The sequence below is a fragment of the Otolemur garnettii genome, unplaced genomic scaffold (assembly GCF_000181295.1).
Source record: "Otolemur garnettii isolate 467f Iridium unplaced genomic scaffold, OtoGar3 scaffold00031, whole genome shotgun sequence".
Taxonomy (NCBI): domain Eukaryota; kingdom Metazoa; phylum Chordata; class Mammalia; order Primates; family Galagidae; genus Otolemur; species Otolemur garnettii.
The window spans coordinates 6,806,286-6,834,175 of record NW_003852426.1 but is presented as its reverse complement, the minus strand read 5'-3'; the positions used below and the strand labels follow the sequence as shown (position 1 = coordinate 6,834,175).

The 27,890-nt window shown below is 39.6% G+C and overlaps 1 protein-coding gene across 2 annotated transcripts in view; it reads right to left on the bottom strand.

Annotated features, from left to right (window-relative positions):
• The window catches only part of MAPK14 (mitogen-activated protein kinase 14), a 97,416-nt gene that overhangs the window by 18,581 nt on the left and 50,945 nt on the right, over positions 1 to 27,890 (bottom strand). For both annotated transcript variants that reach the window (XM_003789140.2, XM_003789141.3), the window contains exons 4-8: positions 17,499 to 17,610; positions 16,936 to 16,965; positions 16,552 to 16,599; positions 15,000 to 15,114; positions 14,059 to 14,130 (exon numbers count right to left, since the gene is read on the bottom strand). In XM_003789140.2, coding sequence (XP_003789188.1) covers positions 14,059 to 14,130; positions 15,000 to 15,114; positions 16,552 to 16,599; positions 16,936 to 16,965; positions 17,499 to 17,610 — 377 coding nt within the window. The remainder of the gene's footprint in view (positions 1 to 14,058; positions 14,131 to 14,999; positions 15,115 to 16,551; positions 16,600 to 16,935; positions 16,966 to 17,498; positions 17,611 to 27,890) is intronic.

The following is a 27,890-nucleotide window of genomic DNA, read 5'->3' as shown; positions in this document are numbered from 1 at the left end:
AAAAAAAAAAAAAAAAAAGGGCAGCACCTGTGGCTCAAAGGAGTAGGGTGCCAGCTCCATATGCCAGAGGTGGTGGGTTCAAATCCAGCCCTGGCCCAAAACTCAAAAACTGCAAAAAAAAGAGAGAGAGAGAGAGAGAAAATGGTCTAAAACAGTTTCAGTTTATAATATTTTCTATGTGAATTCGAATAGTTTATCCATTATACTGACACTTGGTGGTAGGGGGAAAGGATGGATGACTATCTTCTGACCCCTGTCAGGTTTTTTACTGTAATCCCTCAAGTCTCAACTTCAACTTCACCTTACCTAATTAACACCCCACTCCCTATTCTCTCTCTCAGGATCAAGCTTGATAACATCACAGTGCTTATCACAATCTAGAATTTGTTTGCTTACTGCCTATCACCTCTCCTGATCTAAATCTCCAGGAGGGCAGGGGCCATTCTGCCTGTTCACCACTTATCCCCAGTGCTCAGCCTAATATCTGGCATATGGCTCTTGAAATATTTGAGGAGGCTCAGTGCCTGTGGCTCAAGTGGCTAAGGCACCAGCCACATACACCTAAGGTGGCAGGTTTGAATCCAGCCCGGGCACCACCAAAACAACAATGACGGCTGCAACCAAAAAATAGCCGGGCGTTGTGGTGGGTGCCTGTGGTCCCAGCTACTTGGGAGGCTGTGGCAGGAGACTTGCTTGAGCCCAGGAGTTGGAGGTTGCTGTGAGCCGTGATGCCACGGCACTCTACCCAGGGGGACAGCTTGAGGCTCTGTCTCAAAAAAAAAAGAAAGAAAGAAAGAAAGAAAGAAAGAAAGAAAGAAATATTTGAGGAAAGGAATATTAGAATAGAATGAAAATATTTTTGTGTTTAATTAGATATATAAAGGCAATACAGTATAACTTAAAAATAATGCCCTCTGCAAGCCATAGTTGCCTAATTACAGGAATTACTTACGCAGTAATATGACTGGCATCTAGTCCCTTTTCTTCAGATATGAAATTGGCTTAAAAGAAAGAATATTCTAAACAGGAGTCAGCAAATCCCAGGCACTACCTATTTTATAAATGGTTGTATTACAGCACTGCCATGCCCATTCATTTATGTACTATCATTGCTTTTACAGTACAACAAGCAGAGTTACAATAGAAACCATAATTCCTAAGGCCTAAAATATTTATTACCTAGCCTTTTAAGAAAAGCTGTGCTGAATCCCATCCTAGACTCAAACAACTTGTATTCTACACAAAACAAAGATAAATTAGATTACCAAGTCCACTCACTTAAGTTATTTCTAAATAATAATAGGGAATTTTGTCATCTACAAATGGCAAAAATAAGTGTTCTAAAAGTTAAAATTTTGATACTGGTTTCTTAGTTTAAGGTATTGACAAGAAAAAAAAAATAAAACGTGTATGGGGACAGAGCAAAAGTGGGAGTAGGATGGACACTATTTTTCTCTAAAATAACCAGATTAATTATAATAGCAATCATAAAAGTCTTCTTTGATCACTTAAAATGACTCAAATTTTAAAAAATTTAGTTCTGGGCCAGGCCCAGCTTCTCACACCTGTAATCCCAGCACTTTGGGAGCTAAAGTGGGCGGATTATCTGAGCTCACAAATTTGAGACCATCCAAGCAAGGAGGGCGAGAGCCCGTCTCTAAAAATAGCTGAGTGTTGTGGCAGGCACCTGTAGTCCCAGCTACTTGGGAGGCTGAGGTAAGAGAATTGTTTTGAGTCTGAGTTAGAGGTTGCTGTGAGCTCTAAGGCACTCTATAAGGGGTAACAAAGTGAGACTCTGTCTTAAACAAATAAATAAAAATTTAGTTCCCGTGGGGCTCAGTGGCTCACGCCTATAATCCTAGCACTCTGGGAGGCTGAGGTGAGTGGACTGCCTGAGCTTACAGGTTCAAGACCAGCCTAAGCAAGAGTGAGACCCCCTCATCTCTAAAAATAGCTGGGCCTTGTGGGGGGTACCTATAGTCCCCACTACTCAAATTGCTTGAGCCCAAGAGTTTGAGGTTGCTGTGACACCAAGGCAAGTGAGACTCTGTCTTAAATAAATTTAGTTCCCTCACACCCACTCTCTTCAGGATCATATTTAACTGTGTAGTTACCACAAAATAAAGCATATCATATATAGGGAAAACTAGACTACTTTGATTCTCAAATAGGTGGTTTTACAATACACACATCAAAACTAATCTCTAAAATAAAGCTGAGATTGGTAGTCTCATTCAAGAGAGTTTTTTTCTAACTACTTAAAATGAGAGTTAAATTTTATACTCAAAGACAACTCTGATCTGCGGAGTCATCATACCTATCTAAAGAACACAAAGCTCTCACTAGTCATAATGGCTTACTACATCAACGAGCTGAAGATTCCATGTCTTTCTCCCCTTGTGCCCATATCAAAAATCTCAGGCCTAAAGAATCAAGCCCTAATCCCCAGTTTCATATCCATAGCCTGCCAAATTTGGCATCAAGTTTATTTTCTGACTCTGCTTCAAATTATTATTACTAATGCACTATGCTTCAGCTCACACCAAATATTCCAGGCACTTCCAAGTTCTTATTTATGCAAGCCATGAACAGGAATACCTTCCTTCTCTCCTCCTAATAAGCCTATTCTCTTCCTATTTGCCCTTCAAAGTCCTGCTCAAACAAGAACTCTGCCATGAAGTCTTCCTGGATATCTTGAGTATAAATTAATTTCCTACTCTTTTTTCAATAACTTATTTATACCTCTATTATAGTGTCTATTATTTGAAGGAAATCAAAGTATGCAAATCACCACAGGTTCTCCAAAAGCTGGCAAACCCACTGAAATACTGAAGCAATCCTTCAATAGTACTAGCCCCTTTAAGACCACAACTACTTGTCCTGGAGTTAATACCAGAAGGAGCTTCAAGTAGCTAGATAAGCAGAGTAAAGAAAAAATTACTACATCATGACAATCAGTAATTTCTATAGCGAGTGATCCTTCATATTTAGTTCAAAATAACCTTTTTATCTCCTCAGGTAGAAGACATTTTTAATATTAGTTTAAAATGTGTTTTAACTGAGTGATCATAATATCAAAATTTAAATCATAAATTTTCAGCAATGTTCTAAAACAAAGGACAGCTGAAGACTAAAATTACTCTTTAGAGCAAGTTATCTTTACCAGAAGCAAAATGTAGTCAGAATGAATAGGTAAGGAGAAAAAAAAAACAAAAACAAAACCCCAAGGGTAATGGGATAATTAAAGGGAAAGCAAAAGAGGGATATTCTAGTTGCTTATAAGTGCTTGAGCCAACTCCTAGAAAACCTGCATGGTCTAACGAGTTGAACATGAATAAAAGGACCAGTTGCAGGACCTACCTGGTTATGAAGAGCAGTTTTCAATGAAATAAATCCACACACAGGCAAAGCAGAACACTGATCTTTGGGAGAGTAGAAAACCCTTCTGTGACAGGATGAATGAGAATGGGACTTGGCCTACTTTCTTCTTTTCCAGATTGTCAACATAGTCATTTTTACTGTTGCACAAATAAAATTTCTTAAGGTTCCCTCAGTTTGTGGATAAATTTCAGAATTCTACTTTTTCTAAGCAAATGACTTAACTATAACATGAGAGTCAAGTTATAGAAGAAAAGGGCAAATAATCTAAGTCAAGTATTTTTCTTCTTCAGCATTTATTTAGGGTACCTACTGCTAGAGTCTAGAGTGAAACTGCTTTTTAAAAATGGGAAAGAATATTTGTACCAATGACTAAAAGTGAAGGGTAGATGTGACAAGAAAAAGTCTCCCAGAAGATTTAGCTCTACTGGCAGTTTTATGTCACAATCTGGGTGGTATGTACATAGGTAATCATTAATATTATTTTTTGTCTTGCAGTATGTGTGAACATATGTCATAACAGGTTTGAAAAAGATCAAAAGAATAAATAAATAAAAGTAGAACTAAGGAGCAAATTTGATACGCTAATAAAATTTCTATGGAGCAGGGTAGCAGCTGGTGGCAAGTGAATTGTAACACAGCAGCCCCATCAACAGCTAGCTAATGTCTTAAGAATACCACAATACCACTTCTATTAAAATGAAAGGTGGGGCTCGGTGCCTGTAGCTCAGCAGCTAGGGTGCCAGCCACATACATCAGAGCTGGCAGGTTTGAATCCAGCCTGGGCCTGCCAAACAACGACAACTACAACCAAAAAAATAGCTGGGTATTGTGGTGGGTGCCTGTAGTACCAGCTACTTGGGAGGCTGAGGCAAGAGAATCGCTTAAGCCCAAGAGTTTGAGGTTGCTGTGAGCTATGATGCCGTGGCACTCTACCCAGAGTGAAAAAGTGAGACTCTGTCTCAAAAAAAAAAAAAAAAAAAAAGAAAGGTGGAAGGTTTTACATATGAAGGAAATATCTTCATTACATAGGAAAAGACAACAATAGCAAGCCAAGACTGATAGACAAAATAGTAACGGACATATAACAGGGCTATGAAACTCACTTTCTCTCTTCTTTAAACTTCAGGCAGTTAAGCAACAGCACTAACATTTTCTAACTGGCTTGCTCATTTCAAAATCTATAGTATTTTAAATAAGTTAGCACTATACCTGAAGAGACAGTCTGTGTCCTTTTCCCCTTCTAACATATGTCAGCTGTGTTCACTTGATATACCTAGTCAACTAGATTTATAAGAGAGGGCTTCATTCTTTAAGAAGAATAGTAATACTGGGAGGCGCCTGTGGCTCAAAGGAGTAGGGCGCTGGCCCCATATGCCAGAGGTGGCAAGTTCAAACCCAGTCCCGTCCAAAAGCCGCAGGAAAAAAAAATAGTAATACTATTAAATCAGCATATCTTAACTCTTTAAAGGACACCAGGGATTATTAACAACCAATGCCAAAAGAATTAAGAAGGAAACAAGTCACCAAACCTGAGAAAAAGGTAAAACAGGAAGACAACTAGCAGAGATCTAAAAACATACAATCTAATCCAATACCACTAGCCACATGTAATTAAATTTAAATGTAATCTAAGGGCATGATGTGGTAGCTCATGCCTGTCTGCGCAGTCCCAGCTACTCAAGAGGCTGAGGTGGAAGGATCATTTGCACCCTGAAGTTGGGGACTGTAGTGAGCTATGATGAAGTCATGCACTCCAGCCTGGGCAATAGAGAAAAAAAGAAAAAGTAGTAATCTAAATAAAATTTTAATGAAATTTTAAATTCAGATAAAAATATTAGAAAACTGAATAGAAGGGAACCTCTTCAATATAATAAAGAGCATGTATGAAAAGCCAAAAGCTAACATCATACCCAATGGAATGGGACTGAAAGCTTTCCTTCAAAGTCAGGAAGAGACAAGAACGTCCACTTTCACAGCTGCTATTCAGCAATGCGCTGGAAGTTCTAGATGGAACCATTAGGCAAGAGAAAGAAATAAAAACATCTAAATTGGAAAGAATGGTGGCGCCTGTGGCTCAGTGGGTTGGGTGCTGGCCCCATATACCCAGGGTGGTGGGTTCAAACCCAGCCCTAGCCAAATTGCAACAAAAAAGAAAAGTTGCCGCTGGGCGGCGCCTGCAGCTCAAAGGAGTAGGGCGCTGGCCCCATATACCAGAGGTGGTGGGTTCAAACCTGGCCCTGGCCAAAAACTGAAAAAAAAAAAAAAAAAAAATTGCCAGGCATTGTGGCAGGCACCTGTAGTCTCAGCTACTCGGGAGGCTGAGGCAAGAGAATTGCCTAAGCCCAGGAGTCAGAGATTGCTGTGAGCTATGTGATGCTTTGAGTGAGATTTTGTCTCTACAAAATAAATAAATAAATTGGAAAGGAAGAAATAAAACTGCATTTGCAGATGATATGATCCTATATATAGGAAATCCCCAAGAATCTATAAGAAAGCTTCTAGAGCAAACAGTTCTCAACCTGTGGGTCAAGACCCACAGGAACTGTATTAAAGGGTTGCAGCATTAGGAAGGTTGAGAACCACTGTTCTAGAGCTAATAAATAAATTGAAGAAATTTGCAGGTTACAAGATCAACAAAAAAAAATTTTTTTTTTTTTTTTTTGAGACAGAGCCTCAAGCTGTCCCCCTGGGCAGAGTGCCGTGGCATTACAGCTCACAGCAACCTCCAACTCCTGGGCTCAAGCGAGTCTCCTGCCTCTGCCTCCCAAGTAGCTGGGACCACAGGCGCCCGCCACAACGCCCGGCTATTTTTTGGTTGCAGCCGTCATTGTTGTTTGGCGGGTCCGGGCTGGGGATTCGAACCCACCACCTTAGGTGTACGTGGCTGGCGCCTTAGCCGGTTGAGCTATAGGCGCCGAGCCAACAACAAACAAAAATTAACTGTGTATTTATCAACAATGAACACACCAAAAGGATATAAGAAAACAATTTAATTTACAACGGAGGCTACAAGAATAAAATACTCAGGAATAAATTTAACCAAGAAAGTGAAGGACTCGACAACTGAAAACCATAAAACATTGCTGAAAGAAATTAAAGACCTAATCAAGTGGAAAGAGATCTCGTATCTTGTGTTTATGGAAAGTATGACTTGGTATTAATAAGATATCAATATTATTCAAAGTGATCTAAAACACGGTACACAAGCCCTACCAAAAATCCAACCACCTTTTTTGCATAAGTGGAAAGGCCAATCATCAAATTCATGTGGAATTACAAGGGAATAGCCAAAACAATCTCAAAAGAGAAGAGCAAAACTGAAAGACTCATACTTCTCAACTTACTATAAAGCTACAGTAATCAAAACAGTGTGATAATGCCAGAAGGACAGATTTATAAGCCAACAGAATAGAACTGAGAGTCTAGAATTAAACCCATACATCTATTGCTAATTATATATACCAGATTTCTAAGAAACAGATAGAAGGTAGATGAAACAATTAACAAAGGAGCTAGCACTCTGGAAGGCCAAAACAGGAGGATCCTTTGAGTTCAGGAGTTTGAGGGCAGCCTGAGCAAGAGCTAGACCTCATCTTTACTAAAAATGGAAAAATGAACCAGGGTTGTGGCAAGTTCCTGTAGTCTCAGCTACTGAGGAGGCTGAGGCAGGAGGATCGCTTGAATCCAGAAATTTGACGTTGCCATGAGCTAGGCTGACACCATGGTGTCAACACTCTTGCCTGGTCAACAGAATGAGACTCTGTCTCAAAAAAAAACCAGGCTCGGCTCCTGTGGCTTAAGTGGCCAAGGAGCCAGCCACATACACCTAAGGTGGCGGGTTCGAATCCAGCCCAGCCCGCCAAACAACGATGGCTGCAACCAAAAAACAGCTGAGCATTGTGGTAGGCGCCTGTGGTCCTAGCTACTTGGGAGGCTGAGGCAGGAGACTCGCGTGAGCCCAGGAGTTGGAGGTTGCTGTGAGCTTTGATGCCACAGCACTCTATCCAGGGGGACAGCTTGAGGCTCTGTCTCAAAAAAAAAAACAAAACCCAAAAAACACCAAACGAATAAACAAAAATACAAAGGAGAAATACTAGGGTGTCAAGTTCATTTAATGGAGGAAAGAACAGTCTCTTCAACTAATGGTGCTGGAACAGACTAATTTCCACGTGCAAAAAGCATGAAGTTGGAACCTTACTTTACCTCATATATAAATGTCAATTCTAAATGTATCAAAAATCTAAGTTTAAGAGTTAAATAGTCTTAAACTCTCAGGAGTTTAGAAACATAGGGTAAATCTTCATGACCTTCAGCAACATATTCTTAGTTATGACACCAAAAGCATGAGAAACAAAAGAAAAAAAACAGATAAATTGAAACTTCATCAAAATTAAACATGTTTGTGTATCAAAGTATATTATAAAGAAAACCCACAGAACACATTAAAATACTTGCCAATCATATACTTTATGAGGTCTGCTATCTAGGATACATAAAGAATGCCTACCACTCAAAAACAAAATGACAGACAACCCTATTAAGATGCTCAACATCATTAGTCATGAAAGAAACCAAATCAAAACCACTATGAAATACTACTTCATGCCTACTAGGATAGCTATAATAATAAAAAGAAAAGAAAATAACAAGTGTTGACAAAGATGTAGAGACACAGGAACCCTCATACATCACTGGTAGGCATGTAAAATGGTGCAGACACCATGGAAAATAGTTTGGCATCTCTTGAAGAAGCTAAGCGAAGCAGGGCACAGTGGCTCATGCCCGTAATCCGAGCATTCTGGGAGGCTGAGGCAGGTGGATTGCTGGGCTCAGGAGTTCGAGACCAGCCTGAGCAAGAGTGAGACTTCATCTCAAAAAGTAGCGAGGCGTTGTAGTGGGCCCCTATAGTCCCAGCTACTTGGGAGGCTGAGGCAAGAGAATACTTGAGCCTAAGAGTTTGAGGTTGCTGTGAGCTATGACACTCGACCAAGGGTGACAAAGTGAGACTCTGTCTCAAACAAAAAAGAAAAGAAAAAGCTAAACAGAGAATCATCACATGCTCCAACAATCCCCTCCTAGGCACATAACCAAAAGTATCAAAAACAGGAATTCAAATAGATACTTGTATGCCAATGTTCACTGCAACATTATCCACAATAGCCAAAAGGGGGAAACAACTCAATTGCCCCACAACAGATAAATAGATAAACAAAATGTGGTATAAAGGGGTGGCACCGGCCCCATATGCCGGAGGTGGTGGGTTCAAGCCCAGCCCCAGCCAAAAAAAAAAAAAAAAAAAACTAAAAAAAAAAAAAAAAGTGTGGTATAAACGTACAATGGAATAATATTCAACCTAAAAAAGAACAAAGTTCTAAATACATGCTACAACGGATGAACCTTGAAAACAAGGGACAAATACAGCATGATTCTATTTATATGAAATATCTAGAACAGGCAAATTCACAAAGACAGAAAGAACAGGTTATTGGAGAAGAGAAGAATGGGAAATTACTATTTAATAGACAGAGTTTCTGTCTGTGCTGATGAAAAATTCCGAAAATAGTGGTGATGATTATATAACACTGTGAATGTAATTAATGCCATTAGAATGCATATTAAATGAAGATGGTAAATTTTATGTTATATACATTTTACCACAAAAATGTTTTTCAGGGCAGTGCCTGTGGCTCAGTGAGTAGGGCGCCAGCCCCATATACCGAGGATGGCAGGTTCAAACTCAGCCCCGGCCAAACTGCAACAAAAAAATAGCAGGGTGTTCTGGCGGGCGCCTGTAGTCCCAGCTACTCAGGAGGCTGAGGCAAGAGAATCACCTAGGCCCAGGAGTTGGAGGTTGCTGTGAGCTGTGATGCTACAGCACTCACCATGCCACTACCAAAAAAAAATGCTTTTCAATTCAGTTTCATTCAGTTTCTAAATTATGCTAGCCACATTTTAAGTGCTTGATATACATATGTGGCTGGTGGCTAGCAACCATCATACTGGACAACACAGATTTAAAAATCTGCAAAATGTTCTAGTAGATAAGTCATTACTTAGAAGCTATAACCACCAATTCCAAATCCAAAATGATTAATTCAGATAAAGAATACTCTTTCAGGCTCGGCACCTGTGGCTCAAGTGGCTAATGCACCAGCCAGATACACCTAAGGTGGCGGGTTCAAATCCAGCCCAGGCCCGCCAAACAACAATGACGGCTGCAACCAAAAAACAGCCAGGTGTTGTGGCAGGCGCCTGTGGTCCCAGCTACTTGGGAGGCTGAGGCAGGAGACTCGCTTGAGCCCAGGAGTTGGAAGCTGCTGTGAGTGCCAATGCCATAGCACTCTACCCAGGACAGCTTGAGGCTCTGTCTCAAAAAAAAAAAAGAATACTCCTTCAGGTACAAATGAACAGTAGTGCATGCCTTTTGGCCCAAAGGAAGAGGGTATGAGACCAAACATGTAGAGAATAGAATATTGGTTATGGCCTAAGTGACAGTTTTGGATCTATCTTCTCTGGGTCTTGATTTCTTCATCTATAAAAGAGGGTATTTGACTAGATGCTATGCTTTCTAATTTTTAACTTTCTGGTCTCATTGTTACTATTTAAAAAATAAGAAAAGACTATTAACTATTAAATAACTTTCATGGTAAGTCAAGGTTAAAACTAAAATTCAGCTTGGTTAAACTCTAATTGTATTTAACACTGGCTGCACACCAGAATCACATGGAGACTTAAAAATATACCAAAACCTGTCCTCGGCCCCACCCCAATGAATTTGAGTCTTTGGAGTGGTGCTTAGGTATCTAGTTTTTTAAAGCTTCCCTCAAAAATTCTGCCACACAATGAATTTACAGACTGCTATGAACATAGTGACTGTATAGTTTAGGCAAGAAAAAAAAAAAATAATGAAAAACACTTCCCTCTTTCCTTAGTGCCAGGCAATCAAAGCTATCTCTTACAGACAGCAAATGACAAGGGGCAGGTTAAATATTTCACAAATATAAATCTTTTGCATTTGATTTTTAGAAGCTAGGAGAGTATCTTTTTATTTTTGATACAGTCTCATTATGTCACCCTCAGTGGAATACTGTGGTGGCATAGCTCAAAGCAAACTCTAACTCTTGGGCTTAAGTGATTCTCTTGCCTCAGCCTCCCAAGTAGCTGGGACTACAGGTGCCTGCCACAATGCCTGGCTATATTTTTTTGCTGCAGTTGTCACTGTTGTTTAAACCCACCAGCCTCAATGTATGTGGTCAGTGCTGTAACCACTGTGCTATGGGCACCAAGCCTCTTTTATTTTTATTTTGAGACAGAGTCTCATTCTGTCACCCTGGGTAGAGTACCGTGGCATCATAGCTCACAGCAACCTCAAACTCTGGGGCTTGAGTCATTCGGAGAAAATCTTTTCTTAAAAAACTCTAACAGAAAACAATGCATTATTAAAATCAAAATTTTGAGATGAATTCTTGTGTATTAAGAAATGAATCCCCCCTGGCTCGGCACCTGTGGCTCAAGCGGCTAAGGCGCCAGCCACATACACCTAAGGTGGCGAGTTTGAATCCCCAGCCCAGGCCCACCAAACAACAATGATGGCTGCAACCAAAAAAATGGCCAGGCGCTGTGGCGGGCGCCTGTAGTCCCAGCTACTTGGGAGGCTGAGGCAGGAGACTCGCTTGAGCCCAGGAGTTGGAGGTTGCTGTGAGCGCGATGCCATGGCACTCTACCCAGGGGGACAGCTTGAGGCTCCATCTCAAAAAAAAAAAAAGAAAGAAAGAGAAAGAAAGAAATCCCCTATTAAAAGTCTGAAATGCTGGGTTGTTGATCTAAAGTTCATAGAAGAAAAAGAGGTAGGCATAAAAGGAAGATTTCCTACAGCTTGAAAGTTAGCATTCTGAAAGGGTAATGCCATCAAGGTGTCTGTGACATAGTACCATAAGGACACAAGGCCCACATTGCTTCGAAAACTTTCTATTCTAGCCTTCCAAGGAGATCTATGCTTTATTACCTGTCGCAGAATTTAAAATAATAATAATAAAATAATAATAATAATAATAACCATTAATGATTCATAGGTAGACAATAAAGGGGATGGGTGAAGTGGGAAATTGTTTCCCAAAGGCCATTATTAAAAATGAAGCTGACATTTACTGGTAGGCTTTATTCAGCCTCAGTAATTTTCAAATATTATTTCACTAAATTCTCACAACAATCTTGTGAGGTACATACTATTATTAGCATGTCATTGTTAAGAAACTGAGACATAGCTGTTAGAAAACTTGCTTAGCTACATGCAAGTTTTATACAGCTCACAGCTATAATCCTAGCACTCTGGGAAGGTGAGACGGGAGGACCACTTAAGGCTAGGAGTCCAAGACCAGCCTGTGCAAGAGTGAGACCCTATATTTACAAAAAAAGAAACAATTAGCTAGGTATGGTAGTGCATAGCTGTAGTTCTAGCTACTCAGGAGGTTGGGGTAAGAGTATCACTTAAGGCCAAGAGTTCAAAGTTACACTGAGCTATGATGAGACCACTGCACTCCAGCCTGGGCAATAGAGTGAGGTCCTGTCTGACTGGGGGAGGAGAAAGGGGAAAGGGGAAAGGAAAAAGGAAAGGAAAGGAAAAAAGGAAAAAGGAAAAGGAGGAGGGAAAGGGGCAAGAAAGGGAGAAAGGGAAGCAAGGGGGGTGGAGGGGAGGGAAAAAGAAAGAAAACTTGCTCAAAGTTACACACCTGGAAGTAAAAGAACTAACATCTAAATCCAAGAAGTCTGATGCCAGAGAATGTGCTCTTAACCAATATGCTATGTTGTCTTTCTCTGCCACTTTGTGCATCTGTGGAGATGTGAATGTCTGTGACTGACTAAATGACAGGTGGAGATACAGATACCACAAGAGGAAGGGAAGGAGGAACAGAGAATAGCATCAGGATAGCATTTATTCCAAAGGAAAAATCAAAGATGGGGCTTGATGCCTACTGAGACTGAATAAAACCTACCAACAGCGCCAGCCACATACACCGAGGGTGGTAGGTTCGAACCCAGCCCAGGCCAGCTAAACAACTGCAACAAAAAAGTCGCTAGGCATTGTGGCAGGTGCCTGTTGTCCAGCTACTTGGGAGGCTGAGGCAAGAGAATCACTTAAGCCCAAGAGTTTAAGGTTGCTGTGAGCTGTGATGTCATAGTACTTTACTGAGGGTGACATAATAAGACTCTGCAAAAAAAAAAAAAAAAAATCAAAGATGGGGCTCTGGGATATGTACCTGAAAAAAGGAAGAATCATGACGTTTCCCTAATTTTCTGAAGTTGGACTATAATACATATACCAAATTTCTAAGAAACTGTTGACCATCTCCTTAAATTGACCTCATTTTCATAGACCAGACATGAAACATATGTACATATGAGTACAGCAGGCCTAGTTGCTTATGCTGACCACTACCATATGTTGACCAGTTGGTTACAGTCCCTTAGGTGGTCAACTTACAGAGATTCTATTGTATAAGGTGAATGAAACCAAGGATAAGGAAGAAACACTAATTATTAAACTAACTTAGAATCCAGGTGTAGGGCGTAATAAAATGAGCTAAGTATAGGGAGAATGAATTCTATATCAATCCAGTACTATTCAGAGAGAAATAAACAGCTTTACCTGAGAGAGGTTTTTCAGTTCACAAGGAAAGTACATTCTCTCTAGAAGAAGACAGAATACATGGATAGAGAACACAAACATCACGGTCACTATAGGAGTATACCCCAAATGGTAAGCAAGTGAACTGACATTCCGGTTTCTAAATTCAACAAGTTTGTTTAGGTAAAGGGCTAAAACAGTTTTTAGATCTCCAAGTATGACAGAACAGAGGTAACTGTGGCATATCTAAAAGCCCAACCAAAACGATTCAAAAGCCAGTCAGCTGAACTCTATAAAAAATCCCCAAACTAATTCTAGACACATAATTTAGCAATCCTTCTCATTAAACATGTTCCCCAAGTGGAAGTGATGAGAGTTCTAACAAACCACATTTTGATGACATTATTATTTAACTATGAAACAAACACATGGCAGAAAGGAAAGGGACAAAAATAAAGGGGCTACAATAAACCATAATCTAGACAGTAAGTCTGGGAGTAAATTAAGGTTTGACTGCAATCAAGGATAAGGTTGCGCTAGAAAAAAAAGTACGTGACAGGGTGACCTTACCACGTCTTGCTTTTACTATTTGTTATTAAACAACAAACAGACAAGAGTCAGCAGGTATATATGCTTACTTTTTAAATACATAAAACAAACATAACGGCAAGATGCCCTTGATTTATAAATGGGTATCTTGTGCTCATTAAGTATTTATACAAGTAGACTAAACCTGTCATTGGGATCTGAAGCTTCTCATGATGAGTACGCATGGGTCTCAGAATGGCTGTGAGAAGATTAATTAAGGGACCTGCTGCAAAAGGATCACAGATGAAAGATTTAAAGTGTTTTAGCTTATGGGGAATTTTTCCAACTCATAAAAGTAAATTGAAGCCTCTTTCCTGGCAAGACAAGCTACTCAGCAAGAAGGAAGACCTTCAATGAATATCTGGACTACATAGCTGAGAGCCTTCCCTAAGTAAAGGTAGTACACATTCATGGATACTGGAATACAAACAAGAAACAAGAATCCAAAACTTTTTAAAGGATACGGTCTGTACCAGGAAACAATGTTCTTCCAGTCAACAGCTCGGCCATTATGCATCCCACTGACCAAATATCAACTGGCAAAATTAAAGAGAAATAAAAGTACATGAAATGTCACTATGATTTTACTTGGCCACAAATGGAACCATAACAAGCGGTGAAATTTTCAAATTAGTATGTAAAAGTCACCTGAGACTCAATAATCATACTCATTTTTATAGAAATAAATAAAAGCCTTTTACCCCCTCTAAAAGGCTATTATAGACAGGATAAGTAAAAACACACTTAAATTAAGAAAAATAAGCTGTTCATAAAGGGCAAAAGTTTCTTATTGGTATAATAATGGATTATCCCAAGTAGTATTGAAGAGTTGTGATTATAAACTCATTGTCTACAGATAGAAGTACTCAGGGAATATGTTGAAAATCTAATTGCTAAATCACAAAGTTTGAAAGCTGTGTATAAAAACTCTACTTCCCAGGGCGGCGCCTGTGGCTCAGTGGGTAGGGCGCTGGCCCCATATATCAAGGGTGGCAGGTTCAACCTGACCCCAGCCAAACTGCAACAAAAAATAGCTGGGCGTTGTGGTGGGCACCTATAGTCCCAGCTACTCGGGAGGCTGAAGCAAGAGAATCGCCTAAGCCCAGGAGTTGGAGGTTGCTGTGAGCTGTAACGCCACAGCACTCTACCAAGGAGGATAAAGTGAGACTCTGTCTCTAAAAAATAAATAAATAAATAAATTTAAAAAAAAAAATAAAGAAAAAAAAACAGCTCCACTTTCCCATCTAAGCAAGGGAAATATTTTCTATCTGTAGGCTCTAAAAGGATCACTAAGGGAGGAAAAGATATTTTGGAGAGGGAGCACTCCTATCATGTCTACTTTAAGAATCCCAAACACACTCAGCATGGTGTTGATAAGGCCCTAAATAGCCAATGCAAGCAATACCTGTCTGGTTGTAATGCATCCAGTTCAGCATGATCTCAGGGGCTCTGTACCACCTAGTGGCCACATAGCCTGTCATTTCATCATCTGTATGCCGAGCCAGTCCAAAGTCCAGGATCTAAGGGAGAGAAGAGAAATCAGGCACTGGAACAAACTGCTGAGACTTAGAAAGCAGGCAGGAAAAAAAAAAAAAAAGAAACAAACAAAACCATTGCCTTATAAAAAACAAGAATACAGCATTTCCAGAAAAGATTCCTGGTCCATGCTTAGAATATAAACAAAAAAGCACCCCTTAGGTAGGTAATCAAGAGCAATGAAAACTTATGTCCACACAAAGGTTTGCATTGTACATGAATATTCACAGTAGCTTTACATAGCCTCAAACCTAAACTGAAGCAAATGTCCATCAATAGGTGGATAGGTAAACAAATTCTGGTATGTTCATAAAAAGAAATACTACTACAAAGCAATAAAAAGGAAGAAACTATTGACATACAACACAAATGAAAAACATTATACTAAGCAAATGCCAGACACAAAAAAGTATGCATTGTACAATTCCATTTATGTGAAACTCCAGGAAAGACAAATCTAATCTATAGTGTCAGAAGACTGATAGCTGCCTATAACCAGAATTAGGGGTTAAGGGGTGGGTACTAACTAGATAAATGTGGTAGTTACAAACATGTACAAATCTGCCACAATGTACACTTAAAATGGGGCATTTTAATGTGTGTAAATTATGGTTTTTAAAAGTTGAGTAAAAAGAATTAAATGAAACAAAGAAGTTTCAGAGCTACTTGCTCTTTATAGACAATTAATTCATTTAAATTATTTTGAGTGAATGGGTTTCTCCCACTTTTGCTCTTAAGAATCTATGCTATTTGGTTATTATTGTTGTTGTCACTGTTCTTTAGCAGATCCAGGCCGGGTTCAAACCCACCAGCCCCGGTACATGTGGCCGGCACCCTAACCACTGAGCTAAGGGTGCCAAGCCAGACTATAATTTTTTATTGTGATTAATATATTAATTTTCTAATTTAATTCTATTTTTATTTTTTTTTTGTTTTTATTTTTTTTTTTGAGACAGAGCCTCAAGCTATCCCCCTGGGTAGAGTGCCATGGCATCATGCTCACAGCAACCTCCAACTCCTGGGCTCAAGCGAGTCTCCTGCCTCAGCCTCCCAAGTAGCTGGGACTACAGGCGCCTGCCACAACGCCTGGCCATTTTTTGGTTGCAGCCATCATTGTTGTTTGGCGGGCCCAGGCTGGGGATTCGAACCCGCCACCTTAGGTGTATGTGGCTGGCGCCTTAGCCGCTTGAGCCACAGGCGCCGAGCCTAATTCTATTTTTAAATGAAAATAAGAAATTGATATCACTCTCAGCTTACTCAGAAATGATTTAAATTTCAAAGTCTGACATTCCTAGGATAACATGAATTTTTGGACAAAAAGTTATGGCTCATAAACCTATTCCCTATAAAAGTTTGCCTGGTTAGTCAAACATACAATCTTGAGGGGAAGCAAAGAATCACTACTTGTCTCTTCATTTTACCTTCAGCTCACAGTCTTCATTCACAGCTAGATTACTAGGTTTTAGGTCCTAGGAAGCAAGTACAGAAAAGACAGGATCAACTTTACGATACACGACAAATTCTCTCCCTACAGGTAGTAAAGAGGTTCCAGACATAAAAGTAAGACTTCACCCAACTCACAACAGATAATCTGCATTCTATAGGCAGCATCTAGTCGAAATTAGCATTAAATAGGAACTATATATCTTCTTTCTTTAATTAGTCTAAATACAGAATAAAGTGGCAATCAATCAATATTGTAATGGCTAACGTAAGTCTAGATTAGGATCTTGGCTAAATGCCATTTGCCATTCTTCCACTCCCCCACTGCTGCAAAATAATTTAATCAAAGTCATGATACATACCCTGTGAATTATATCAGCTGAATGTATATACTACGAAAGAGAAAAAAAAATCTGTTAAATAAAAGTTGTCTCCAACTTCCCATTGTCATATTATGTATTTGTTTCACATTTTCAAGAATCATAAGAACTATTAGTGTTACAGTGGGATTAGAAATCAGAACAAGTAACTGTCAATATTCTATATATTTACCATATCTATATTTCCATAGCCATAGTCCTCTCATTTGAGATTTCAATCTATTTTCTTGTTGGCACTCTAGAGCTCAATAAGGACCCCAAATTGCTAAATATCAAAGATGGTTTAATTACAAGTCTTCCTTGAAGATTTTTTTAAAATCTCAACATTACACTAACCAGGTTTCAGACTGTATGAAGAAATTATTAGTTTTTAGATGTAATAATGAAGAGTCTTTATCTCTTAGATATGCATACTAAAGTATCTATGGGTAGTATGATATGATGACTGGGCTTGTTTTAAAATTATTCAGGGTTTGGGAAATATCTTTAACGAGGGAGGGAAAGGGAGAATTCATTTCTGAAAACATAACCAACGCTGTCTGTACCTTTAGACCTCGCAGAATTTGGTAGATAAGGAACTGAACATGGTCATCTGTAAGCTTCTGACATTTCACAATGTTGTTCAGATCTGCCCCCATGAGATGGGTCACCAGATACCTAGAAATGAAAAATTACATAATTGTCCAGAACCCCTTAAAAAACTCTTATCTTGATAAGATATTTAAAGTTTTTAAAGAAAAGGCCACCTAGTAATTACCACAATGATAGATAAAAGCTCAACTATTCATTTGTGGGGTAGGGAGCACTGCATTTTCAATATCACTATTATAACTTTACTACCTGCCATCTGTTCTAAAAATTTCTACACTAATTTCTACTTGATATCTTTTCCTAATTCTCTCAAGAAAAAAAAAGAAACAGAAAAAAGTAAAGATGGAGATATTAGTTCTTTCTTTTCTGTTTTATTTTTTTGTTTGTTTTGGGTTTTTTTTAGAGACAGAGTCTTACTTTATTGCCCTCGGTAGAGTGCTGTGGCGTCACAGCTCACAGCAACCTCCAGGTCTTGGGCTTAGGTGATTCTCTTGCCTCAGCCTCCTGAGTAGCTGGGACTACAGGTGCTCGCCACAATGCCTGGCTATTTTTTGTTGCAGTTTGGCTGAGGCTGAGTTCAAACCCACCACCCTCAATATATGGGGCCAGTGCCCTACTCACTGAGCCACAAGGGCCGCCTATTTTTTTTTTTTTTTTTTTTTTTGTAGAGACAGAGTCTCATTTTGTTGCCCTTGGTAGAGTGCCATGGTGTCACATAGCTCACAGCAACCTCAAACTCCTGGGCTTAAGCGATTCTCTTGCCTCAGCCTCCTGAGTAGCTGGGACTATAGGCGCCCACGACAACACCTGGCTATTTTTTGGTTGCAGTTTGGCAGAGGCTGGGTTTGATGCCACCCTCGGTATATGGCGCCAGCACCTTACTCACTGAGCCGCAGGCACTGCCCTTTTTTTTTTTTTTTTTTTTTTGAGAGAGAGTCTCACTCTTGCCCAGGCTAGACCTAGCTCACAGCAACCTCAAACTCCTGTGATCCTTCAAGCAACCTCAGACTTCAAGTGATCCTCCTGTCCCAGCTTCGTGAGTAGCTGGGATCATCGGTGCCTGTCACAACACCTGGTTAATTATTTCTATTTTTGGTAGAAACAGGGTCTTGCTCCTACTCAGGTTAGTCTCAAACTCCTCAAGTGATCCTCCTGTCTTGGCCTCTGAGAGTACTAGGATTACATGCATAAGCCACTTTACCCAGCCATTTAGTTTTCTCAAAAATGTTTTCTTTCAGCTTTTATTGAAGGCTATTTTTTTTATTAAGTCATTTGTACGCAGATCATAAATACATTTATGCCATTACGGGATTCAATGTGTTGATTATTTATACAAATTGGAGTGCTTACATCCTACTAATCAACATAGCTATTGAAGGCTATTTTTTAAAAACTGTTATTCTTGCATGAGAAATATACAGTATAACTTAGTACATGGCCACAATACATCATAAAGTATCTCACGTTTTTAAATCCACCATTGCATTTTCACTTCATTATAAACCTTCCACTTTATAGGTTCCAAAATAGGAGTATCTTTAGATTTTCAAACTATAATTATTCCTCTTTTTCAAGAATAACTGGCAAAAGGATATTGTTCACTGGCAGTATTCCTACATTTACCTTAAAGGAGAAAGGAATATTCTATCTCTAAGCAAGATGAGACATCTGAGAACTTCTCAAAGGGTGTGGTGCTGGCTATTAATCCCATCTTTATGTGCTAAGATTAGAGAACTATTACATTCAAGTCCAACAGGTTCAACACAGATGTTCTAGATATAGTATAGTGCCTTAAACCACTCAGTACTGTACACAGATACAGAAACATAAAAACTAGATCAGTTTTTTTTTTCGAGGGTAACAAAGAGAGATTTTATTTAGGAAGAACAGAAAGAAGGTTTGGAGCACTTCCAAAGAGAATTGGAAGTGGGTCCCTCTCATGGTGGAGAGAAGGTGAAAGAGATCTAGAACAGCGTTAAAGAGGTTAAGGTTGTTTAAATTTAGGGTAGGTTTTATCTACTAAGAATCATTCTCAGGCAGCACCTATGGCTCAGTGAGTAGGGCACCGGCCCCATATACCAAGGGTGGCAGGTTTGAACCCGGCCCTGGCCAAACTGCGAGAAAAAAAAAAAATAGCCAGGCACTGTGGCACACGCCTATAATCCCAGCTACTCGGGAGGCTGAGGCAAGAGAATTGCCCACGTCCAGGAGTTGGAGGTTGCTGTAAGCTGTGACTTCATGACACTACAGAGGGCGACAAAGTAAGACTCTGTCTCTGAAAAGAAAATAAAAAAAAATCATTCTCACTTTAAAAAAAATTTTTTTTATTAAGTCATAGCTGTGTACATTAATACTATCATGGGGTACAGCGGGTTGTTACTATATACAATTTGGAATACTTTCATCCAATTGGTTAACATAGCCTTCATGTTATTTTCTTATTTGTTTTGTTAAGACATTTATATTCCACATTTAGTAAGATTCACATGTACCCTTGTAGGATAAATCATAGGCGTGATCCCACCAATCACTCTCCCTCCACCCATCCTCCCCCATCCCCTCCCCTCCCTTTCACCTTTCCCCGTATTCTTGGACTAAAATTGGGTTATAGTTTTCCTACGATAGTTCATTCTCACTCTTGAGGTTGAGTAATAGTGTATATATCAGTTGAAGTGCAAAGAATGCTGATTTTATTTCATTTCTATTTTTTATAAATTTTGAGGGAAAGTAGGCTGGTACGTTTACATCTGTTTTTAAAATACAATCAATGGATATGGATAAATATGTGTGACCTGTCTTTACACACACACACAGAGCCAACACACGATATTTATTACTTTCTTTCCTCCGAGAGGAATTAAATTTTCTTCCTCTGTCATAATCTCCATGTAGGGCTGCTATGATCAGTTCTCAATTTCATAAAGATCAACAGGACTTAGCCTTGTCATAACCTTTAGGTAAGCCTTTAGTATTTCCTATTTTAAAAGATGCATGTTTATGTTGCCTTGCAGAAAGGAGTAGACTCTAAATGTAATTTAAATAGTAAATTGGACTTTCTGAAATGTTTTTGTAAAGGTAGTTTGTATCTAAAAGACGTTCCAACCTCAATACAACCAAAGGCAGGTAGCTCTCTCTCCGTGCCTTGCACTGCAGTAAGCAATTTAACGTGTTCATGCCTCATGTACTTTCCCAACAACTCTTTATAAGTCTGTCTGTCCATTAGCATACCATTTCATTGATGAGGAAACAGATCAAGGATAAGTAATCTGGTTCAAGTCAGAAGTAGTCAAAAGTTGAATCTAAAACTGTTCAACCTCAGAAACTATGATCTTTAACACAGCAATACTGACTCCAAACATTCTTTCAGTTGACAAGGAATTTACATCAAAAGACTGACTTAAAAAAAAAAAAGGTTTATAAACATCATAATAACCAGGGAAGCATTTTAGTATCAAAGTTAATCTTTAATTAAGAAAAAAATTTTGCTGCTAAAAGCACAATATCCTAATCATAGCCACTGTATTTTTAAACCCAAATTGGTACATAAGCCAAGGAAGAGAGAGAATCCAATTTCAGTCTCTTAAGATTGTTTTGTAAATAATTACATTTTATGACATCAGATAATAAAAGAGTTATTCTTTTAACTTTTCTAACTAATTTTAAGGAGAAGAGGTAAACATAATTTATTCTGAAGTAAAACCTGAAAGTTCTAAGTAATATGTCTGAGCTTTTCAGCAAGGTGTTAGGTACTATTACTACCAATAGCAATTTCAAGTATAACTATTGTATTTTATTGGTTACCGGTCACTTAAATCTTTCACAGCCAGAAGACAACTGATGGCACAGCCTAAGGGAAAGAGTATGCTTTTTTTCCCCTTTTTTGAGACAAAGTCTCACTTTGTCACCCTCAGTAGAGTGCTGTAGCATCGTAGCTCACAGCAACCTCCAACTCTTGAGCTTAAGTGATTCTCTTGCCTCAGCCTTCCAAGTAGCTGAGACTACAGGTGCCCACCACAATACCCAGCTATTTTTGTTGCAGGTGCCACTGCTGTTTTAGCTGGTTGGGGCCGGTTTTGACTTGAGTACATTTGGAAAGCTATCCTAGTTCTCCCACCTTTAAAAGGAATTAAGTAAATTGGCCTTTATTAGGGTAAAGACTGAAAAGATGATTTCTTGGTGTGATATAAGTCTTTTCACTTTTCTTGTGAAGGTGGTCTCCTTTAAACTGAACTAAAATATAAAGAGCATAAATCATATTTCTCAAAGTAACCCCTGTAAGTAAAATGTATTGTACTGATAAGAAGGCAGAACTCTGTAACACATGATTTTCAGTACTCTAGACAGAGCCCCCATTTTAGAGCTCATTTATTAAGTACCTTTTTTTTTTGAGACAGAGCCTCAAGCTGTCCCCCTGGGTAGCGTGCCATGACATCACAGCTCACAGCAACCTCACACTCCTGGGCTTAAGCGATTCTCTCTTGCCTCTACCTCCCAAGTAGCTGGGACCACAGGCACCCGCCACAACGCCCGGCTATTTTTTTGGTTGCAGCTGTCACTGCTGTTTGGTGGGCCTGGGCTGGATTCGAACCCACCACCTTAGGTGTATGTGGCTGGCGCCTTAGCCACTTGAGCCAGAGGCGCCAAGCCTATTAAGTACTTTGGATAACATTCAATTGTCAAGACACCCCCCCCCCATCTCCTGCTTCTTAAAGCATAAAACAATCAGAAAGAAAAAAATTTCTTCTGTATCTATAGATTATCATCTCTACTACTATCAGTCCTGTTCAAAACAATTACAAAAGGCAAAAGGTATTTCTCCCATATTTAAATGGAATATTTAAGGGCAGTGCCTGTGGCTCAACGGGTAGGTCACCAGCCCCAAATACCGAGGGTGGCGGGTTGGAACCTGGCTCCAGCCAAACTGCAACAAAAAATAGCTGGGTGTTGTGGCAGGCACCTGTAGTCCCAGCTACTGGGGAGGCTGAGGCAAGAGAATCGCCTAAGCCCAGGAATTGGAGGTTGCTGTGAGCTGTGATGCTACAGTTCTCTACCGAGGGCAACAAATAAGACTCTGTCTCTAAAAGTAAAAATAATAATAAATAAATAAATAAGGTATTCAAAACCATCACCGGGATTGAAAATTTGTAACCACAAGCATCTGCAACTTATCCAATGATCCTTGGGACTTACTACAGTCTATTCTCTACACAGACTGCTTCTTTACCTTTATTTTCAGCCACGCCCCACTCGCCTGTCGCTCTAGGTTAGGGTTAAAAGGGCCGCCCACAGGGGGGGCAGGTGACCCCAGTTATACAAGTCTTGTGCTGCAGCCTCTGGTGCTACGAGGAAGCGTGACAGGGGCTCAGAGTGCTTCTTTAAAAGTAAAACTCAGGCCAGGCACAGTGGCTCATGTCTGTAATTCCAGTACTCTGGGAGGCTGAGAAAGGTGGATTGCTTGAGCTGAGTTCAAGACCAGCCTAAGGAAGAACAAGACCTCGTTTCTAAAAAATAGCTGGGCGTTACAGCGGGTGCCTGTATTCCCAGCTACTTGGGAGGCTAAGGCAAGAGAATTGCTTAAAGCCCAAGAGTTTGAGGTTGCTGTGAGCTGTGACACCATAACACTCGAGAAAGTAAGACTGTCTCAAAAAAAAAAAAAAAATGCATGCAAAGATCTTATCTGGTAAGCAGACCCAATTGTTCTAATATAAGGGCAGGACAAAGCATTTAACAGCCAAGCAGGAGCTTATCAAGCTTATTTCACAATAAACTACTCTCACTTGAAACAAAGAATACTAAAAGGTGCCCTTTATATGAACTGAATCAATCAAACTATAGACTCTACATTTTACCAAATGGTCTATATTACAGGATGGAAACAAAAAGCTAGTCAAAAGAGAGCACACTGAAAACACTATCAGACAACCAAATTATCAACCAGTTATAAACAGTGATAGTACAAAATCATTCTATCACTCCATCAACAAATATTTATTGTTGGGCACTGCGGATGCTGTGGAAAAGACAAATGTAGCATATAGATGAGAAGAAATCACATGTGAATATATAATCATAACAGAGCATGATTAGAGCTATACAAGGGGATACTTGAGTGCTACAGCACACAGGAGAGGGCCCCAGCACAGATGTAAGGAGGAATGAATTAGTGATAAATTGCTTAAAGGACTAAGCTAGGCCTCAACACTTCTTTACCTTTTTTAATCAGCTAATCCAAGAAAAAGGTGGCATCTTTTCTTGTTAGACAAAACCTAAACGGTATTTTTTAAAAGACGTGCAATTTTTTTAGATTTCAAATGTGAGTCCATGAAGACAGGTACAAGGAGTTTCACCACCCATTCATGCCCATTTCAGCAGACTTCTCTGATAAGAAAATAAATTACACCAGGTGCGGTGGCTTATACCTGTAATCCCAGCACTCTGGGATGGATAGATTGAGCTGACAGAGTTTGAGACCAGCTTGAGCAAGAGTGAAATCCCGTTTCTTAAAAAAAAAAAAAAAAAAAGCTGGGTACTGTGGTGGGCTCCTGTAGTCCTAGCTACTTGGGAAGCTGAGGTAAGAGGATCGCTTGAGCCTAAGAGTTTGAAGTTGCTTTGAGTTATGATGCCATGGCACTCTATAAGTGAGACTCTGTCTCAAAAAAATTAAAAAAAAAAGAAATTATAAATATAAATGTTAACATAGTTAACTCATTCGTCTTTCTCTAAGACCATATCTCTTCTTATATTCCCTATCTTAAGCACACATCCTAATTTCAAAGAAGTATAATACTTCTGTAAGCCCAAAAACCTGGGCTCAGTATTTCTTTCATTGACAGAAGGTATTATCTCTAAGCAGATCATGTTTATTTACTAGCTAAATTAGGAAAATGATCCTACACACACACCAAAAAAACAGAATTCATTAATGTACGATCTTGACCCACATATAAAAGAGTCAATAATTATCTATTAATTTATTTTTTTATTTTTATTTTTTTTGAGACAGAGTCTCAAGCTGTCCCCCTGGGTAGAGTACCGTGGCATCACAGCTCACAGCAACCTCCAACTCCTGGGCTCAAGCGAGTCTCCTGCCTCAGCCTCTCAAGTAGCTGGGACCACAGGCGCCTGCCACAATGCCTTAGGTGTATGTGGCTGGTGCCTTAGCCACTTGAGCCACAGGCGCCGAGCCTTATTTATTAATTTAATATTCTCCATTCCACATAAACCTCCTCTTATTCACTTTACACATTTTTTGTCATTCTTTGACCATCTAGAACACATCTGTCCCTATGTTTCTTTGGACACAGTTATTACCTTCTTTAGAGGCTTTCCTTTGCTAAGCTTCTTCAATATTCTGAGTTCACTCAGCATCCTGTATGATGCCTAGACTTTACAGACTTGACTCAGTTCTTTAGTTATTTTAGATAAACAGTTATATTTTCTCTCTCTCTCTGGTTTTTTTTTTTTTTTTTTTGCAGTTTTTAGCTGGGGCTGGGCTTGAACCCACCACCTCCGGCATATGGAGTTAATGCCCTACTCCTTTCAGCCACAGGCACTGCCTCATATTTTCTCTTTTTAATAAGACCATAGCAACTGGAAGATGGAAACAGGCCTTTAGTTTTGGCATCTTACACAGAAACTAACATAGTATTTATTTAATAAGAAAGGGGAGGGGGCAGACTTTAAATAATCATTATAGCCTTGGATCAAGAAAAATGTGAGGAGAAAGATTCAGAGTCAAAATACCTAGCAGAGGCTCAGCACCTGTGGCTCAAGTGGCTAAGGCGCCAGCCACATACACCTAAGGTGGCGGGTTTGAATCCAGCCCGGGCCCACCAAACAACAACGATGGCTGCAACCAAAAAATAGCCAGGTGTTGTGGTGGGCATCTGTGGTCCCAGCTACTTGGGAGGCAGAGGCAGGAGACTCACGTGAGCCTAGGAGTTGGAGGTTTGTGTGAGCTGTGATGGCATCGCACTCTACCCAGGGGGACAGCTTGAGGTTCTGTCTCAAAAAAAAAAAAAAAAAACCCAAAAAACAAAATACCTAGGAGAGATGCAATTATGTGTGATATTATACAACAAAGTTTATCTCTCTCAATTTCAGTTTCTTCATCTAAAATTTAGAAATAATACCTATATCACAAGGTTGTTTTATGAAAGAAAATTTACCTGAAAGTGTTTCGTACACTATAAGATGCTACTAGGAAAAAAAAAAGTTAGTACTATGTAATAAAACTGTCCACCCACATGTTTTCTTAGTTTCACTCACATGCATAGTACCATGGATTTTTTTTGGCTGGGGCTGGGTTTAAACCTGCCACCTCCAGTCTATGGGGCCGGTGCCCTACTCCTTTGAGCCACAGGCGCCGCCCATAATACCATGTTTTTAAACAAAGGACATGTTTGTAATGTTGGAAAGAATTCAAACCAAAAGAAAATTAAAATTAGATATTAATAACAAGAAGCATCATTACATAAATTTTAGTTCCTGGAAAAGTCTTAAATTCTTTTCCGATTTTTAACTAGTATGTTCATCTAAAACATCTCCTTACATGTTAAGGATCTGGGAGGAAAACTGCCTCTGATAAAATAAAATTTTTTTCTTACACATTACTGAATGTGTTTAGGTCAGGAGAAAGGGGAGGATAGTTGTAAAAATGTTCATCCTACATAAAAGTAAAACCTTTCATCCTTTTTCCAATCCCACCCTTAGTGTCCATACCCTTTTTGAACTCTTCTCTCAGGCAAACACCTTAATAAGATTAGCTTATAAAGTAAGTCCCTCCCCATTCCAGCTTCCTCCCTTGCCATATACACTCCTATTACTACCAACCATCACCTCTGCCCTCAGCTCACTCTTAGGCCCTACCTGAAACTGCACTTTCCCAATTCATACTCATCCACGAGCTCAGCATCCACTTTTCACAAAGCCTTTTCTGAAGATCCCCCACCTCTGGGTCAGGTGGCCATTCTATGTGGTATTTTAGCACTGTGTTCCCACCCTATCCATGGCAATTCTTATGCTTGCCTGTTTTACAAACAATTGAGTGCATACTGTTCTAGCAATTCGGCAAATAAGAAAACTGTGTGATCTAACAGAGCTTACAGATAAAGAGAAGACAGACAATAACAAATATATGACAGTAAAATTTGCTAAGAATAAAGCAGGGTAAGGAGCAAACAGTGACAGTGGGGGTACTATTTCCATTATGGTGGTAAAAGTTTCTGATAAGAAGAGCCATGAATGGAGTCCTGAAGGAAATGAAGGAGGCAGTCACACAGGTATGTGGGAAAACTTTTCCAGGTCAATAACAGAAAATAGTGCAAAGGTCTTATTGGGAAAGTGGGTGTTCACATTTAAGGAAGAACAAGAGGCCAAAGTAATGGACTGGGTTGAATAGGAAATGTGAAAAGAGGGCTAGAAGAGGCTGGATGAGAGACTACAGGATTAGATTGCATAGGACTCTTGAATCTTAACATATTATATTTTGTTTGATCCTTTAAATCATTCTTCTCTTCCACTAGAGTCTGAACTCAACAATCAGGGACCATGTTTATCTTATTTATTGTTGTATTCTTTACAGACTAGCACTGTGCCTAGCATAGGGTGCAGATTCAAATTTTATAGAATGAAATCAGGTTAAAATGTAAATCCAGAAATTCTCTTTGCCAGTTCAGTGCCTTCAGCTCCTTTCATATTGAAATAAAAAGTTAAATTTAGTTGAACAATGATCATTAGTAAATGGAAGGCTAAGCTAACTGATCACTTGCCCATTGGCTTTCACTGTAACAAAGGCTGCTGACTGACCCTATTACAGGTCCCCTACGATCACAGTAGAGTCCAGAACTCAACTTCCACCTCATTTATAAGACCTGGACATACTGTAACTATACAGAATTATGCCATCTGTATGACCACATCATAAGGCAGTCAAGAGCATCCCGGTATACCCAACCCATCTTTTAACTCCACAGTTTCCAAAAACCATGTCCCTCTATTAGATTCAGTAATTGCACATTGCTCCTAACTGCACTTACTGTCTATTGAACGACTATAAACCAAGAAATTAAAAACACAGTAAAAATTTGAATTAGTCATGTACTGTCTAAGATGTTTTGATTAACAATGAACAATGAGGCTCGGCGCCTGTAGCTCAATCGGCTAAGGCGCCAGCCATATACACCTAAGGTGGCGGGTTCGAATCCCCAGCCCGGGCCCACCAAACGACGACGGTTGCAACCAAAAAATAGTCGGGCGTTGTGGTGGGCGCCTATGGCCCCAGCTACTTGGGAGGCTGAGGCAGAAGACTCGCTTGAGCCCAGGAGTTGGAGGTTGCTGTGAGCTGT